This window comes from Echeneis naucrates, chromosome 21 (genome assembly GCF_900963305.1).
Source record: "Echeneis naucrates chromosome 21, fEcheNa1.1, whole genome shotgun sequence".
Lineage (NCBI taxonomy): Eukaryota > Metazoa > Chordata > Actinopteri > Carangiformes > Echeneidae > Echeneis > Echeneis naucrates.
Window position 1 is genome coordinate 6,413,306 of NC_042531.1, and position 16,957 is coordinate 6,430,262.

The window sequence follows — 16,957 nt, forward strand, 5'->3', positions numbered from 1 at the left end:
TTCTCATACATTTGATTAACTGCATTTACTTTAAGCGCTATCTGATTTCTAACATTTTGTACAGTATCTTTTTAATTAAGAGAATCATGCATTAGGCATGGAAAAGTCAACCAATTAGGCTTTCCTCATCAGTTCCCGTGATGTCGGAAGTCTGCTTACTCATTATCAGAGTCTGTTGATGTGATACTAAACAATCTAAGACTCTGTAGTTATGGGACATACAATTATGAAATCAGCTTTTAACATTAATGATGCATGGGAATAATCAGTAATTTATCGTGTTTCAGATCTTTTTTAGATTCTATTTCACAGTTGAGGAGCTTCAAACAGCTCTAATAGAATGTGATTACAAGAGTAAGCCCTTTGGAGCTACTGTAAAAGTGTTTTTCTCCTAAAGCCTGGCTGCGGTTTCATGACACAGGCTTGAAGGCGGCAGAAGGAGTCCAACTGGCCCCACGTTCCTCCACGCCATTGGATGCCGCACTTGGCTCAACCAGCACGGTTCTAATCAGGCCTGAGACCAGACACAGACACCAGGAAGGCACCCACTCTCCCAGCTACCACTGATCTCAACCCCGCACATTAGTCTACACAGGGATCAGAGCACAGACATCACTTTAAAAGGGGTTTTAGTGGGATTGATGCTAACTCTCTCCCGCCTTTGATTTCACACCATTTGATCTGTGATATATTGTTCCGTAACAAAGGTTCACAGTTTGCAGGCGGATGCAGCTGTTCCTACCCCTAATAAATAAGTGTGTTGTTTTTTTTTCCCCCCCCTGCTCCTCGTACTCGCAAACTCACTGTAATCCAGCTATCTAGATCAGATAAGTGCAATGTGGCTACCTGTGCGAGGCTGTGTTTGACAGGTGCAAGGGGAAGCTGATTGAGATAATCCAAGAATAGGTTCAATGCAAATACAGATACAAGATGAGGGCGAGGATAGATGGATGCATGAAAAAGATGGATGAGTGGATATATTCTCATGTATCACACTGTGACTCTGAGATCATGATCATCACAACCAATAGACTGTCAAGGTCAGCAGGAAATATAAATCATCCTTTTTTCCTCCCTTTTTTTGTTGAAGGCAATGCAATATTCCATGTATTCCAGTTTTATTTTCAAAATTATGATTATTATTTTTACATAAATATTAAGTAATGCTGTGCTTAAGGGTAATTTTCATCTTGGAATTAAAAAATTGACCCAAAGATATTCAGTGTCAATCCTGCCATTTGAGAGTAGTTACATTTTTTTGGAATGATTGTTTGATTAATTAATGTGATGGTTCATTGACATTTTATATTAATTACAATTGAGAAATGTTTTAAAAAAAGAAAAACATCATCAAAAGGAAGCATTTAACTAGTAAATAAAATATTCAGTGGTTCCTCTTCTGTTCATTTTCAAAAACAGTGAAAATGCTATCTGTGTTTGTGTGTGATGACATTATTTAAGGCAGCGGATCATGAAGGGGGCGAAAAGCTCAAAAACTGATCACATTCCAATCAGATGATAACTAATTAGACATTTATGTTATCGCCACAAATCCAAAGGCGGAAATCTGTATTTGTTCATTTGCACTTTACTGTAGTTTAAATATCATTTTTTATGCTAATAGTTGCATAGTTATCCTCTCAATGCTGTAGGGCAGCTTTCCCCTTCCACACCCAGAAAACAAATCAAAGAGCTTGTTTTTAAATTAACTCATCTCTTGAATTTTCTAGAAAGTGAAACGTTTCTTCTTTTTCCTCACATTCCAAGCTGTTATCTGTGTGGATTTTAAATTGGTAGAAATACATTACAGCCATGTTACCCCTGTCATTCAGCAGACATAGTTAACCTCTCAGGGGGATGTGGATGCATGTTGTCAAACTGTTTAATTATACCACCAAAAAAAAAACAAAAAAAAAAACACAAACTACAAACTCAGCACAGTTCAGCCCCTGATGGTCTGAGGCCTCTGAATTTCAGACTGACCTGGCACTTAAAACGTAAGGAGCTGCTTTGTTTTATCAATAAGACCTTGTTTTCATGGCTGGTCACCACCCCAGCAAACCAATCAATTGGGCATGCTCTGCTATCGCTGTGAGAGAAATGAAAAATAAACCCCAGATAATCCTTCAGTTAAAAGGTTACTCAGGGCGATAAAAGCTATTTTGTTAATTTATTTACTCTCTGCACTGGAGAGATAAAGAAAAGGAACAATTAGGGAATTCTAGGTGAGAGATTTTAAAAGGGCAATGACATTGGGTTAATATTTTATAAGGCCTGATTGGCAGAGACCTGGAGAGGCCTTTTGTTTACACAAGCCCCAGACGGAATGATTCACTCGCTTGTTTTGGCCGACTGGGCGGAAATGGAATAAATATCTTCATCCTTACCTTTTAGAAACGTCAAACAAAAGCCTGAGATAAAAGGTTAATGGCTCAATCATAACCAGCAGGAAATAATATAATGCTCTTTCTCTGCAAACCGGAGTCACTATTGACATAATCAGGTTGAATTCCTAAAGATATCCAAAGATGGGAGGAGCAGATGATTATTATTATTTAATTTATTTATTTATTTTTTTTTGGTGACTGTAACTAAATCCACTAAAGGAGTGTGCTCACATGGGCTAAACATTACATTTGTGGTTTCAATTGATTTATAACAGATCATAATCACTGCATTAACGTCGTTCTGGGTAATAAGATCTCAGTCACTGCTTCCGTTGACAGAAAGCAGTCTGATAGTGAGATGTCAGAATTCTGCAGCGAGATCTAAAACCATCCTGATCGCATGCATGATATTATACATCTGATTATACCTATCACCTTGTGTTGGCTTCCTGTAAAACAGGGTGAGAATGTGAATTTAATTATTGGGCTTTTATTGCATTGTAGTGCTGAAATTGGACTCGTGTGGAGTGTATTGTTGGGCCCCATGTAATCTGATTGCCTGTGCAGCGTAGTGTGTTGGATAGTATCAGGTTCCAGCCAACTCTGCTGGGTCAACACACGACCGGGCCATTAAAGGAAGTCTGGTTCAGGGAAAGTTCACCACTATTTTCTTTTCACCATGGCAGCAAAACAAGAAAGAAAGAATAGATGCGTAACATATTTGTGGCCCCAGCCCAAAGCTGGTGGGGGCTATTTTGTTTCCTTAATTGAAGCCAGAGATATCAGGATATCAGGAGTATCTTTAGTACAAGTATAAATGAAGCTGGGAGTAAGGTTCTTTCATGATTGGCCATCAATACAGAAATAATATTGTCCAAACAAGTCTGATTCAAAACTCAGAGTTTCTTTTTTTGTGAAACGTTTTGAACGCTGAGAGGAGAGAATTAAAATGGAAGTGAGAAAATTGAGAAAAATAAACCCGGACAAGAAACCAGAAGTAGCCGCATTCCAATCATAAATCCAGTTGTGCTATCTTTTTTCTGCAATAATGGCCTAGTTTGGAGCGGTTTCTGTGCCAGGCTATTTAGGGAATCAGCATCTGCTGCTTGATAAATAGCCTGGCTCTTTTGTTTGAGGCCAGGTTGAGTTCCTCTCTGGACCCAGCTTATTAGCCGGGATGGCTCTGACCATAGCAGATCTGTTTGGATGTTAGCATTGTGCCTCAGCTGTGGCATTTCAAGGAACTAAATGACATATTGTTGAGCAACATTACGCCAAACTGCATGAATCACAAGCCATTGAAAAGACTGAGGAAAATGATCAGAGCTTGCTGCTCTATGGTAAAGCTGTTTCAGTACATGAAGACACCCACTCAGTTGTAAGGAAAGGAAAAATAGCATTAATTTCTGAGAGGCTTTCCTGTTGCTTGGAGGTTCCTCAGTTCAAAGCTCTTTTTCAGTTGGGGTATTGCTTTCATGACAAGCCAGTGTTATATGTGTGCAAAGAGTAGCCAAAATGTGATCCCTTTAAACACACGGACAGATTCTCTTGCAGCCTATCTAAACTTTACCTTTACTTAACCGGGTCTTTCTTACCTGGGTTCACATCCTTTGACATGATCTAAGGTTGATGTGACATTTTTTTGTCCATTTGAGATCCTTTTTGCTTTTAGTATTGTTGGTAAAAAGCCTTTTACCCATCACATACCCTCTATTGAGGTCTTTCATAAATAATTCAGCCAGAGTGCAAGTGAAAGTGATGACAGCAAAACTGTCTGCGATCTCTCCCTCTCATAAGATCAAAGAGGTGCTTCTATAGAAATAGGAATTACATTTCCAGACGTTTGTGGATTGAGCGGGCACTCATTTCTCTTTCTGCTGCTCTCTCTCTCTCACTCACGCTCTTCCTCTCCCTCTCACTGCCCTCCTCTTACCTTCTGTCATTTGCTCTCCGTCTCGTCGCTTCTTTCTATCACTTGTGTGTTTTCCCTCCAAAGGGACACAGTTGAGTGAAAGTCTGCTTTTAGTCCTAAAACCTCCAGAGCTGGTATATGAGAGAGTCAGCACATTCAGACAGACAGAGCAAGTGCACTCTATTAGCAGGACTGAGGTAAATAAACCTCAAAAGACACGGCTGAATAAATTCAACCGCGAAGGCTGCGCGATATCTGAACTCAAACACTGCATCACTCTGTAGATATTGCCTTTGGGAGATGTAGTGAAACTTACTGTAACACAAATGGCCCTGTATAAGTGCGTACTGGTTGATAAAGTCCAGAAGGAGTCATCATTGCTTAAAGAAAATCAGCTGAGCTCATCAGTAGGTAGCACACTTGTAAACGAACTAATAAACCTTTGTTGGGTAAAAGCAGCTTGTAAACATTTTAAAAGTGATAAAATTCCCTTTTGTCGTACGAGTGACCGCAGTCATAATCACCATGGATGCAGATATTTTTACAAAGAGGATTGGCCCGACGTTACAAAAAACAGATAAATCACACCTCACAGCAGACTTATTGTCCAATGATACTAAGACACACGTCTTCGTAGAACTGTGGCTCAGCAAATATCTCACAGGTCCGATTCCTTGTGCTGTCCTTTTTATGTAAAACATGCTCATGTTTGTTCAAGTTTCTTCCCATCGTTACAGCAGGCTGCGGAAACCCTTCGGTGTTTTAAAGATGGATTAAGCTTAGTTCATATTGGAGAGAACTTAGTATCCTGCTTAAGCTCAAAATGGACTATTTTATGTGAAATAATTTATGAAGCCAATATGTCACATGTGTCAAGTCACCATAATTCATCTTCAGCTGAGACATCCAGCTCCTTGTTCATAAAGAATATACCCCTATAGGATCTTGGCCCCCCTCATTATATGATCATTGCATTTTTATTATTATTTTTTTTTACCCTGTAGGCTTTTCTTTGTAACTATAAGCCAGCAAAGTAGGTATTGATTGCAACTCGAAGCTGTATTAATAAGTGAATGAGTAAGATGTGTGGAAAGTCAGGGGTGTATCTGCTTTGGAGGCCCTTTCTCCTCCACAGTAAGGTGGCACAGTCATTTATCACGGCTGGATCTGTGCCCCTCGTTTGGTGTAATAAAACTCCCCCATCAGAACCGTCCAACAGGTCTGAATCACTCTGTCACACCACCTTCCAGCTAAGGCACGCATTAAATCAAGCAAGCAGAACATTTCCTAAGGCAGCCATTGCCTTTTAATTTCCTGAAGAACCTTAAAATATCATTCATTACCAGAACTACACATATTTGGTTTTTAAAAGTCTCATAAATCAATAGTGGCCTGACTGCAATAATTATAACAAGTTAACATGTAATTTCCAGGCCGAGGGCCGCGTACTGGATTTTAGCATATGCAAACGAGGCAATTCAAATAGTGTGGGGATATTAATACGGAGGAACAGGTAACGAGGTACGGGTTATGAATTATGCATCAAAAAGTGGTTGATCTTCAATAAAGGAAATGAATTCACCGTGTAATCTAATTAGTTATGGAAGTCTATTATGTTGAGCTGCAGAAAGTAACTGTCCTTGAAAAGAAATTTATTTACAGTACATGTTAGCTCTTTGGAATGGAATTGCATTTTGGAGTGCTTCAAATGGTAACACCCCACCCACCCCCACCCCCCACACAACCCACACAACCCCTCCTCCCTCTGCCAGTCTCCTCCACGTCTCTCACCTGTGTTCTCTTCCTTCCCCGCCTGACGCTTAAGCTCCAGACCCGGACGGCCTCCCAAGAGGACCCAGAGTGTGACATCACCAGAGAACCCCCACATCATGCCCCACTCAGTGCCCGGCCTCATGTCCCCTGGCATGATCCCACCCACAGGTAAGGTTTGGGTCTTGGTCTATATGTGCTCTCTCACTGTTGCTAAGGCTCAGATTCTCTCTGTCTGGGTCTCTTCTATCTCCCTCTTTCTATCTGTCACACACAAAGTCGTACCTACGCACGCACACACACACACACACACACACACACACACACACACACACACACACACGCACTGTCTCCCTGAGAGTGGCCTCCCCGCAGCTTGTCCTCGAAATGGCAACCAGTCCAAAGTGACACATGCACCCAACCACCAGACACCAGCCGCTCACTCGTTTACCAAAAACAGATCCTCCGCTCAATCCCCGGAAACCAAAAGAGGGAAAATAAATTGGAGTGGAGATCTTTTCTCTCAGATTATTCCAGTAGATGTTGCATTTTGCCTTGAGTGCATTCTAATTAGTGCGATTAAATCCACTCCACTGCTATATGTACATAGGCAGTAGTGATGCTAAAGCAAGCTTATCGCCACAAGAATCAACAACAACCATTTGTGCCCTAACTTACCCTTGGGCCAAGTCTTATTGCAACTAATGCTTTTGTTCTATTTGTGGCTGGCTTCATTGTGACTGCTTTGATGTTGGTGGCTGTAAGTGCTCTGATTTGCATATTTTGCTCTTCTTTTTGATATGTATTTAATGATATTGTGCTGTCGACAGGAGCTCTTTGAATGCTCACTCGACATACTGTACACATTGCATTTAACTGTTCACTGTCGTTCCTTTCACCACATTGTGATTTTTAGTGAGTAATTTTAACAAACTAGTGGTCATCATAACTTTTTTTTGTTTTGTTTTGTTTTTTTTGTGTTTTTGTAAAATCAAGCTACAAGCAGCATCTGTGAGGTGTGTGAAATTCAATATTACACACAGATCGGTCCATCCTTGTGATTCCACACAATGGAGGCTCACAGTCTGCTGCTTTGAACTCTGGGAATTGGGTGAGGTCCCTGGCTATCTACGCTGTAGCACAGAAGGCGAACTTAAAGGCTGATGTGAACACAGAGGAGGACAAAGTTGAGAAAGACCCGTGTTATTTAGTGGAACATAAAGCAACAGAAAAGCCTTTTGATATTATCCCCTTTAAGCCCAGCGGGATTCTATGATCTTGACATTTAGTCAGGGTATTCAGGGGGCAGAGATAAAGTAATTGAGGTTTTTGGTCTTGTCATAACTGCCTTAAGCTTCCTAACTGTGGTCAGACCGAACTTTCCCATCAATTTCTGTGTTATAATTAAACCATTTATTGTTTTGATGATAGTATTAAGCATTAACCGTCAGTGAAGTTACAGATTTTGACAGATTAATAATGAAGTATAATTGACCACACAGAAGTTAGCTTCTACGTAGGTGACTAATTGATCTCCCTGTCATGTCCAAATGTTCTGATTAATGATAAAAAAGCAACATTGAGAAACTGTCTTAAATAGTTACAATATCATGTCATGTCGGATTAGTTCATTTTTCAGATGAGTTGGCGCCTGCACACACAGACGAAATATGGGCCGACGGCTTCACCAATACTCCAAGACGCTGCTAAAAAAAGAGAAAGAAGCGCCGTTTAATTTGAGCTGTAGAGAACGAGGCAAGCACTCAATGTATTCTTCACAGCTGAGTGTGAATTGTCTCCTGGTGTTGCATGTGCAAATGCACAATGCTGGTGCTTCTCTCCCGGCCCCTTATCACTCAGGAGTGGATGATTCTCGGGCAAAATTGGCTAAAAAGTGAAAAAAAAAAAAAAAAAATCTATCATCTAATCTGGAAAGCTTGTGAGGGAAAATGAGCCGACAGACGCCAATGCATCATTTTTCACTTTATCCTGCTTTAAGGAATTTTGTTTGCTGTGTTCCCATCAAGCAAAACATTATTAGCAGAGGGTTTTTTTTAGTAAGTAGACATCAAGATGAGACATAGAATCAAATCGCATTAGATTAAAATCAATGACCATATTCAGCACAGTGGAAAGACGCTGTCGTCACACCCTTAACAGCACCAGAGAAGCCTATGTGAAACACATTGTTAACATATGTATCTTTGCCCTTGACACCAGTTCCATTTAGAAAAGGACATCTTAATATGCTTAGGTTTCCATTTAAGGAAATACCCTCATATATGTGTGAAAGCGCCATGTGTATGTGTGTGTCTTGAACGTGTGCATGTGTTCATGCCTTGGGGGGGCTGGTGTGTGTGTGTGTGTGTGTGGTGGTGGGGGGGCTCTGGAGCCTTTCCAGTTGCTGATGCATTACAGGCAGATTGGCCCTCAAATCGGATTATTTGCTGTGGACTGACACCACACTGAGATGACATCTCCTTTAAAGTGGAGAGGGCCTTCACTCACACTCTGGCCACTACTTAAGCAGCAGCTTCAGTATAATTCATTTATGTCCTGGATATGGCTTCAACCTTTTGAATAACGCAAGAGTACTGCATTTACCATTAGAGAAATGAATGTCACCTACATCTTACCAGGGTGCATCCTGTACTTTAAGGATAAAAACAATATTTCCAATCCTACATGGCTCTGCCTTACTGTACAAGTGTAGAGGTATGTAGATAGCAGTGCCTCAAAGAGCAGATTCTTCCTTCAAGTATAGTAAGAGGAGACATATTCTAATATTTATACTCTTTTGATGTACAATTAGCACGTCAGCTTCTGGAGTGGATCATCTAATCTGGTGCCACTTAAAGCTGCGTTAAAATAGATCCAGTATGCACCAGGTAATTTGGTGTCAGTTCTTTGTGCCTTTACCCCTCCCCTATCAGTTCACTGCTTGTCATAAGGTTAGCGTGCGCTGTAATTGATACTAAATTTGTCATGATGTGGATAGCACAGTTCAAGTGGTGCAGCCTACCTAAGAGTCGCGTTGTTCCCAACCCCAGTTTGTCATTGTTTTACGGCCATCAGTCCATGCATTAAATTAGGCAGCCATGCTCATTGACATGGAGTGTTTCTTCTCTACTTATCCTGCTTGCTTGATAAATAAAGTGGGTTGTCATTGTTGCCCATGGTGCAGTCCCAAACAGAGACAGAACAGAAACACAACAGATAAGCGCGGGTTATTTTTCTTTTTCTTTTTTTTGAATCACTGGTAGAGAAAGTCATAAAATTTGGTCTTTTGTGTACTGATGTGAAGTTAATCTGATTTTAATTTAATTATACGAGTTAGTTGTGGAGGGCACAGGCATTGGGGTGTTTGTTGTAAGAATGTTCTGACACTGGCGCAGGTATGGGGCAGCTAGCATGTTAATTAATGATGAAGATCCTGACAATATGCAGAGGCATGACAGCGTTAAGCCAGTCGGCTGCTGCTTCCTTTGCATATTAATAGATCCTTCATTATTATTTAATATGACAGCTGCTCCAAGGGCTACCATCAGACCTTGTCTCTGTTATTTGCTGTTTTGTGCTCCCCATGTGACAGTGCCACGCTATTCTCTATTTGTTGAAATATTCCCCCTTTTTCGCGCACTGACTGGTGTGGCTCTCTACATGCGGCCGTGATGCGCTGTTTGTTTTGTGCTCAGGAGGATTCTGACCGTGTGTCTGTATGAGAGAAAGTGTCTGAATCTAAAGGTGACTTTGAAAGAATATATGAGGCTGGATTGTTTTGTTTGCATAGTAATGAATGCAGATTAGCGCTGAGTGGGATTGGTCTTGTTGACGTTTAGACTTCTAGTGGCTTAATAGACTTGTTGCTGGGCGCTGGCATCTCCCAGGCTACCTCATAACATCCACTGTATTGAGGTGTGCATTATGTGGATATGACAATTGATCTGCCGAAATGAAACAATTATCAGAACAAAGATTTTGATTTATGCAGTTTGTCACTTCGTCAAATACAAGGTGGAGGTTGCAGCAGAATGACAAATGAAGAATGAAAAAGTGATTATGTCTCAGTAATATCTTTTGTTTGCCCATTAAACATTTCATAGGAAGCTGTTGCTTTATGCATGGATTAATTCAGTTATTTCTTTTTCTTAGGTTTTTTCCTTCCGTTTCAGTGCAGAACTGTTGAGCACACGCAGTCTGCAGAGCAATAAACCACAGCGTTCTCACAGCCAAAGTTAGAGAGCATCTGAGAGCTCCACTGCGGCACTCTTTTGAGCGGCACCTGATTTGTGGGGGGAATTTATCACACAAACAGCCCAGAGGTGATTTCAATATTTACTCGGCAGTCTGTTCTGCATACGTCTCATTTGGAAAACAGTTGACTCTTGCCCATTATACACAAATGAAGGCTGACCTTCAGACTGGGCAGAGGCCACATTCATTATGTGGAAAAGTATCACCTTCTTATGAGGCAATGGCTTTTTTTTCCCTCCCCTGCTCTGCCTATGCATATGGAACAGCAGCCAGGGCCCATTGCAAACGAGAGGGCCCTCGTTGACATGATGTATACTGTATGTCAATATGGTTCTGATGTATTTTAAGATGCAAACAAGGCTTTAAATTATATGCACCTCCATGTCAGTGGCTCAGAGTGACTCTCGCCATCTGCCTATCAGCTGGGGATGAGAGCGAAGAGGGTGCCCAGGCTGGTTTGTTCTCGTGTGCGCCCGTGCCTCTGCCTGCGCATATTTCCATGTATCTATTAAAGCCACATGTTTGATTTCTACCGCTCCTTGTACTTGTGTCTCCTCTCAACTGCATGGCTAATAGCTGCTCTTGAGTCCCATCATGATGACGTGACAGCTTAGTGATGATAAACGCAGACGTTGCCTTGTTCTGCATCAAATGTAAGGCAAACCTGCATATCAAGTATAAGCAGCCTCTGTGAAAGGGCAGGTGATATATCCATATTGTGGATGTGAGTGATTCCACTAATAGGTACATATCTATTTCTCACCATGTAGCTTTGATTTTGTTGCTGGGGTTGGCAAGAAGAGTCGTGGGACTCTCCTGAGACACACCAGGCCTAGAGGAGCTTTACCACTATCTGTCCCTGCTGTTTGAAACCATCCTCATGAATAAAGATTTCAGTCACGTTCAATACACCAGAACCCTGAAAGTACCACAATGACAAACCAGTGCTTTATGATCTCTGCAGTGTGCTAAGCATATGTATGTCTATAATCTCAGACTCACTGCATCTCATATAAAGTCCGTTTTGATTGAGCTGGACGACCACGAAAAATATTGCTATTGCAGTATATATTCAGAGCCGGCAGTGGAAATGTGAATGATTATTTGAAATGTGCTGTCAATAGTCATTTAGTCTGCTCAACAAAACAGCAACAGTGAGGCTGAGACAAATCCATTTAAATTTTCAAAGAGATTTGACATGTCAGATTTTGATAGAAAGTCAGAAAGTATGTATTATAATAGTTTCACTCGATCAAACTGTAAAACCACTTGGGTCAGTTAATTTAAGAGGATAGGCACACAACTATTTCTGTAGTTTTTCCTGTTTTTGAGATTTTTATGGGCAGTTAAAAACACTCAACTTAAAAATGTCTTTACAAAAACTCGAAGACACAATACAATTCAAGCTACCCTTACTTTTGTTCTTCCACTTTTCTTTTATACCCTATCTCACTGACAGAGGTTTAGAGGTCTTACTGTCAATTACATTATCGTTATTTGCCTACCTGAAAAGTCTTGAAAATATTTTTGAGAACATAACAGAAAGATGGAAGAGAGTGACTTCCCTGTTTGTTTTTGCTTTTTAATTTTCTGTGGATCTTCCTGAATTTCACACATGGCCCTCTTTAAGTACTGAATAAACCCAAAGCCATTAACAAGTATAAGGGAATAAGATATTTAAACCCATGGTATATTGTTTATAGCTTTGCATTCTGCGTGATGGCTGGCCTTGACTCTCAGAAGAGCCCTCTCATTACAAAGCACGACAGAATATAGTGGCGAAAAATTTGAATGCCAATGCTGGGCATTATTCTGGTTGATTTGGATCTGATGAATGCATTAGAAACACTCTGTAAGGGGTTTATAACAGCACAGTACTGGCTCTGTACTGGTTCACATGTTGAACCTCTCACTTCCCGTTTACTCTTTCTGTCCATGTCACCCTGTATCACTGCACCTCTGTTTCATCTAAACATAAATACACATACTTGTGTATCATAAGTTGTATGCTCAAAATGCTTGCATCATGAACTGTTATCTTGACTGCATCTGTTCCCATTAAGGTACAAATACATCAACGTAGTGGCGAGGAATGCCAGAGTTTGTGAAACATTCATAAAAATATATGCTGCCACACACACGGGGATTCATCCCATGATAACCTGCTGCGAAGATATCCCCTGTCAGAAGATGAAAAACCAAGCCGTGGTCTTGTAGGCGCTTATTCTGCATAGTGTATAAAATTATTCATTGTTTTATTATTTTGAAATTCCTCTCCATTGTTTTGTTTTTTTTTTTTTTTTTTTTTTTTCCAACCAGGGCAGTTTTCTGAAAGGTTTTGCAGGTGCAGTGGCTCAGCCCCAGCAGACATGTAGCAGTCTGTAAGTGCTCTGTCTCCTCTGCCTCCTCTCTCCAGGCCTGACAGCAGCAGCGGCAGCCGCTGCCAACGCAGCCATCGCGGAGGCCATGAAGGTCAAGAAGATCAAGCTGGAGGCGATGAGCAGCTACCACGGCAACGCCAACCACCATGGGGCCGACGGAGAGAATGGAGACCTCAGCTCCAGCGTCGGTGAGGATGCCCTTCATACACACACACACCAACACACTCATCCTCTCAGACATGCTTACTGCAAACTATTGTCTGTGCCTGTGCAAACAAAGACAGATACACGCACATGCATGCATTTGCATGCTTATCACCATTTTGGCACACAATGAGAGATCTCATCCATTACTACACAGTGATCTATATCCCCCTTTAATAATAGATTGACAGAAGCATTTACAGTATAATCTCCTTCTCCCAAAATACATGCACTGATTGAGACTAATGCAGATTGAATGATGACAGGCATGATTCGAAGAAAAAGTCCCAACTCTTTAAAATGTTTTTGCAGATTGATTATTTTAAAGTGAGTCTCATGACTTCTGAGTCATGAACACTTACATTTAATTCAGAAAAATTTTGTTTGCCTCACTTCCGGGCACAAAAAGATCAACAAGCTATGAATTAGGGCCGCTGAATGAGAACCACAACATTTCCTGTTTGTTACTGCATAAGTAACAACTTATCAGTTTTGCCGAGAGATGCTGAAGAAACGAATGATTGATGAATGATTATCACATTAAAGTAAATTAATACAAAATCTCTATACAGATTTGAAATTATAATAAGGCTAGAATTGTTGTGTGAGGAATGCACGGCCTCAGCACTGTTTTTAAAATGGATGCATTGCACCATCGCATCTCAATTCACTCTCTCATTATAATGTTTTCTTACGTACCCATAATGTTCTACCAAATTTAATTGAAACCACTAAGAACGAATGTGTTCAACAGCAAAGATTTACTCAACACTATGTTTACTGTCCCTTTTTTTTTTTTTTTTTCCTTTCCTAAATCTGTGTGTAATATGAATATTAGCTCTGGGAAGGTAAGTCTTGTTTTCTCTTGAAGTGTTACACTTTTGTGTCAGATAGGGAAAAAAAAAAAAATCTTAATGGCTAAGTGAAACTGTGAACTGTTTCCCAAAGCTATCAGCTTTTAACAAGGTCTAATTGAATTGCTGTGAGAGTACTGTTTTTTTTTTTTTTCCACTATGTGCCATTTCAATTAATTATTAGCCCTAAAATGCAGAATGGTTTTTGTAATATCACACAGAACCACTTAGTGTATTAAAGAGAAAGATAATGTATGTTGGTGCGGATTCATGAGCCCATTCCAAATTATAGACCAAATGTAATCCGTGTAGTTTTGCTTGCTAAATGGAAGTTTTGATTCATTTATAGTAATAAATGGCTTGACTCCTGAATGCATTTCAACAGTAATACTTGACACCATGGAGCTTATGGTGCGCGAGATGAAAACAGGATGTGTTTCTAAGCAGATTTAACAATGCAAAATGCATAAAGTGTGAGGTCATCACTCTGAGAGAATGGAGTGTGTAAAAAAAGAGAATACGAGCGTACGAGGTCACGGAAATAAAGATAAATGTGAGTACCAACTGCAAGGCTATGGCAATGGAGCTAATAAGAAACTGTTTTATCTTTTTACAATTTAAATTGTAACCTTGAGCCCACAGCCAGCCACACAGGCTCCCGGTAGAATCATAATTCTGGCAAGGGGTAGCAGCTCTAGGTGTGGGTGCATGGGCCACAGCATTAGCTCTCTGAGTGAAATATATGGCAGTGACGCCTCTCAGCCCCATCCACAATCAATTGGATTCTTTTCCTTTAATATTTACTCGCAGCGATGAGATGCTCGTCTGCATGGTGATGAACAGTCTGCCACTGGCGTTTGAAGGTGACCTGTCACTGAGTATGGACAAATCTCTCGCTCGCAGAAATGTAGAAAATAAATCATTAGGGGCAGGCAGTCAGACAGGGGCCTCTCTCTCTCCCTCACTCTCCGCGGATTTAAATCAGCTCAGATTTATGATTTGAATTAATGCTTCGTTTGGTCAAAGGAATGGTTGCAGAGACAAATGATGTTTGGTACTGAAACCATCCTAATATTGATTACTGGGTGTCGCAGCAATCTCTTGTTTATATCAAGCACTCTCCTGTGACAGGGTGGCCACCAGGAGTCATCCTGATAATACGCCAGAGAAATATGGCCTGCTCTGCACTGCAGGGCCATGAAACACAGCAAGCAGTATGCTGTCTTCTTCATCTAGCCCCAGGCTTCCACTCACAAGTTTATTTTTAATGGATGGATTTTATAATATTGCAGAGGGAAAAAAAGTCGACTTAGAAGAAAGCATGATTACGAGGTTATTTCACATACCAAATATCTCACTCCAGCTTGTTTTCATAAACAGTTTTGGACTGTGAATACCTTATATGTCCAGCCCTCAAGCCTATTATCCAATAACATCTAAACTTATAAATCACTTGACTGATATAGCATGGAGTGGGCAGAGGGAGAACTGTACTTGGCTATAGCTTTGTTGGGACTGAACCGGCTGTGGGTCACAGCACGACAGAGGTATGACTTCATGCTGTTTTTAACACACTCAGACCACAGCTGCTCTCAGGAAATGGACTGGAGTCTTTATAATCAGCCGGCTTAAACCAAGACTCGCACAAGCGGATGTGTTTACTTGCTCAAATTATGTTACGAACAATGATAGGAATTGATATGATAATGAGCATGCCTCAGATAATACCGCTAAGGACATAGATCCATTTAATCAAAAAGAGCTACAACATGAACCCAATAAAAAACAAAAAAAAAAAAAAAAAAACCCAGCTCGGGTTAAAATGCAGGTGTCTCATCTCAGTGTTTGTCTGAAGCATATGTAGCATAGGGAAGTCTTACAGCGAAGCACCGCAGAGACAGCTAGTGAAGGACACTGTTCTGTTTGTAGAGTTGGATTGCCCGTCGCCGTCGTTGTGTTGATGTAAACTGAACAGGCTAATGTTTCTCCCTCGCATTAAATATTCATCACAATTAGACCTTCCTGTTTGCATCAATGTTATTAATTATAAGGGAAAAAAACAGCCAGTTCAACTCTCAGCCAAAATAACCAAACATCCTGAGTGAGAGGAAAGAAGGCAAAGAGGCATTTGTTTAGGAGTACACATAAAGTTAGACAAACGAAAATAGTGACGTAAAAACATTTAGGGAGACAGAACAAGAGGTCTTTCTTTTTCTTCTTGCACTCTTTAGTTGTGCAGACAGGGTCCCCTCAAAGCACAATGCGGATTGTTTCTGCGCCTCTCAGGAAATGCCACAATTACAGATCACAAACCAAGCAAAACACGTGTGGCGCGGGGCCTTGAGGGGGATAAACAGCCTGCCATTCCCTCCCAGTGCACTGACCCCAGCCACAACCTTCATTACTGGGAGAGAAAATATTGTCAGGTGCCCACTAACAAACACCTGCCAATTTCAAAAGAAGGAATTGCTTTTTTTTTTTTTTTTTTTTCAGCTGTGGATGGAAAATAAAGTATTTTGTCGACCCTGAGAAAAAGAAGAAAGAAAAAAGGATATGGCAGCATTCACCCTTGTCCTCCTTTCTCTGTCTCACTTACTTCTCTTGTGTTTCACCCTCTGCCTCTCTTTGGCCACTGGGTGCTGCCCTGCCACTCATCTGACTCCTCACCATACAACCCTAATGGAGCTGAAATCTTGTTTGTAATTAGATATGGGAATTCCATTGTCATCGGCCAGATGATGCCATGACATGCCAACCAAACAACTCGCCGACAGACAGCGCTACAGGAAAATAAGACACACTCTGGCGCTAACTGTCAGACGTTACTGTACCTTTTAAATCGCTCCCCATAACTACGCAGTATCAGCAGTTACGTTCTGCAGCACTTTTTTTTTAAAAACCCGAAAGCCTTTTGTCTCCCATCTGTGGCTTCAGTCCAGGCTGCCTGCGTCCAACAGGGTGTGGGCAGCCACATGCTAGGCTGAGGCTGGACTGGTGGTGACAGGTACCTGGAGTGTTGCCTGACTGAGAGTTGAGAGGAAGAGCTTCTGGGTGAGATGATGAGGAAGCATCATTCTCTCTTCCCAGGGTCATCAGGCTAATTTCTGCGAGCCCCACCCTCACACTTGCATGTTTGCATGTGCGTATCTGTGTGTGTGTGCGCTGGTGTGTGTACGCATGCGCGCGTGAGAGAGA

The 16,957-nt window shown here is 41.1% G+C and overlaps 1 protein-coding gene across 3 annotated transcripts in view; it reads left to right on the plus strand.

The window, feature by feature from the left end:
* dachd (dachshund d) overlaps positions 1–16,957 on the plus strand; it is an 88,961-nt gene that overhangs the window by 40,246 nt on the left and 31,758 nt on the right. For all 3 annotated transcript variants that reach the window (XM_029530617.1, XM_029530615.1, XM_029530616.1), the window contains exons 2-3: positions 6,125–6,240; positions 12,740–12,892. In XM_029530617.1, coding sequence (XP_029386477.1) covers positions 6,125–6,240; positions 12,740–12,892 — 269 coding nt within the window. The remainder of the gene's footprint in view (positions 1–6,124; positions 6,241–12,739; positions 12,893–16,957) is intronic.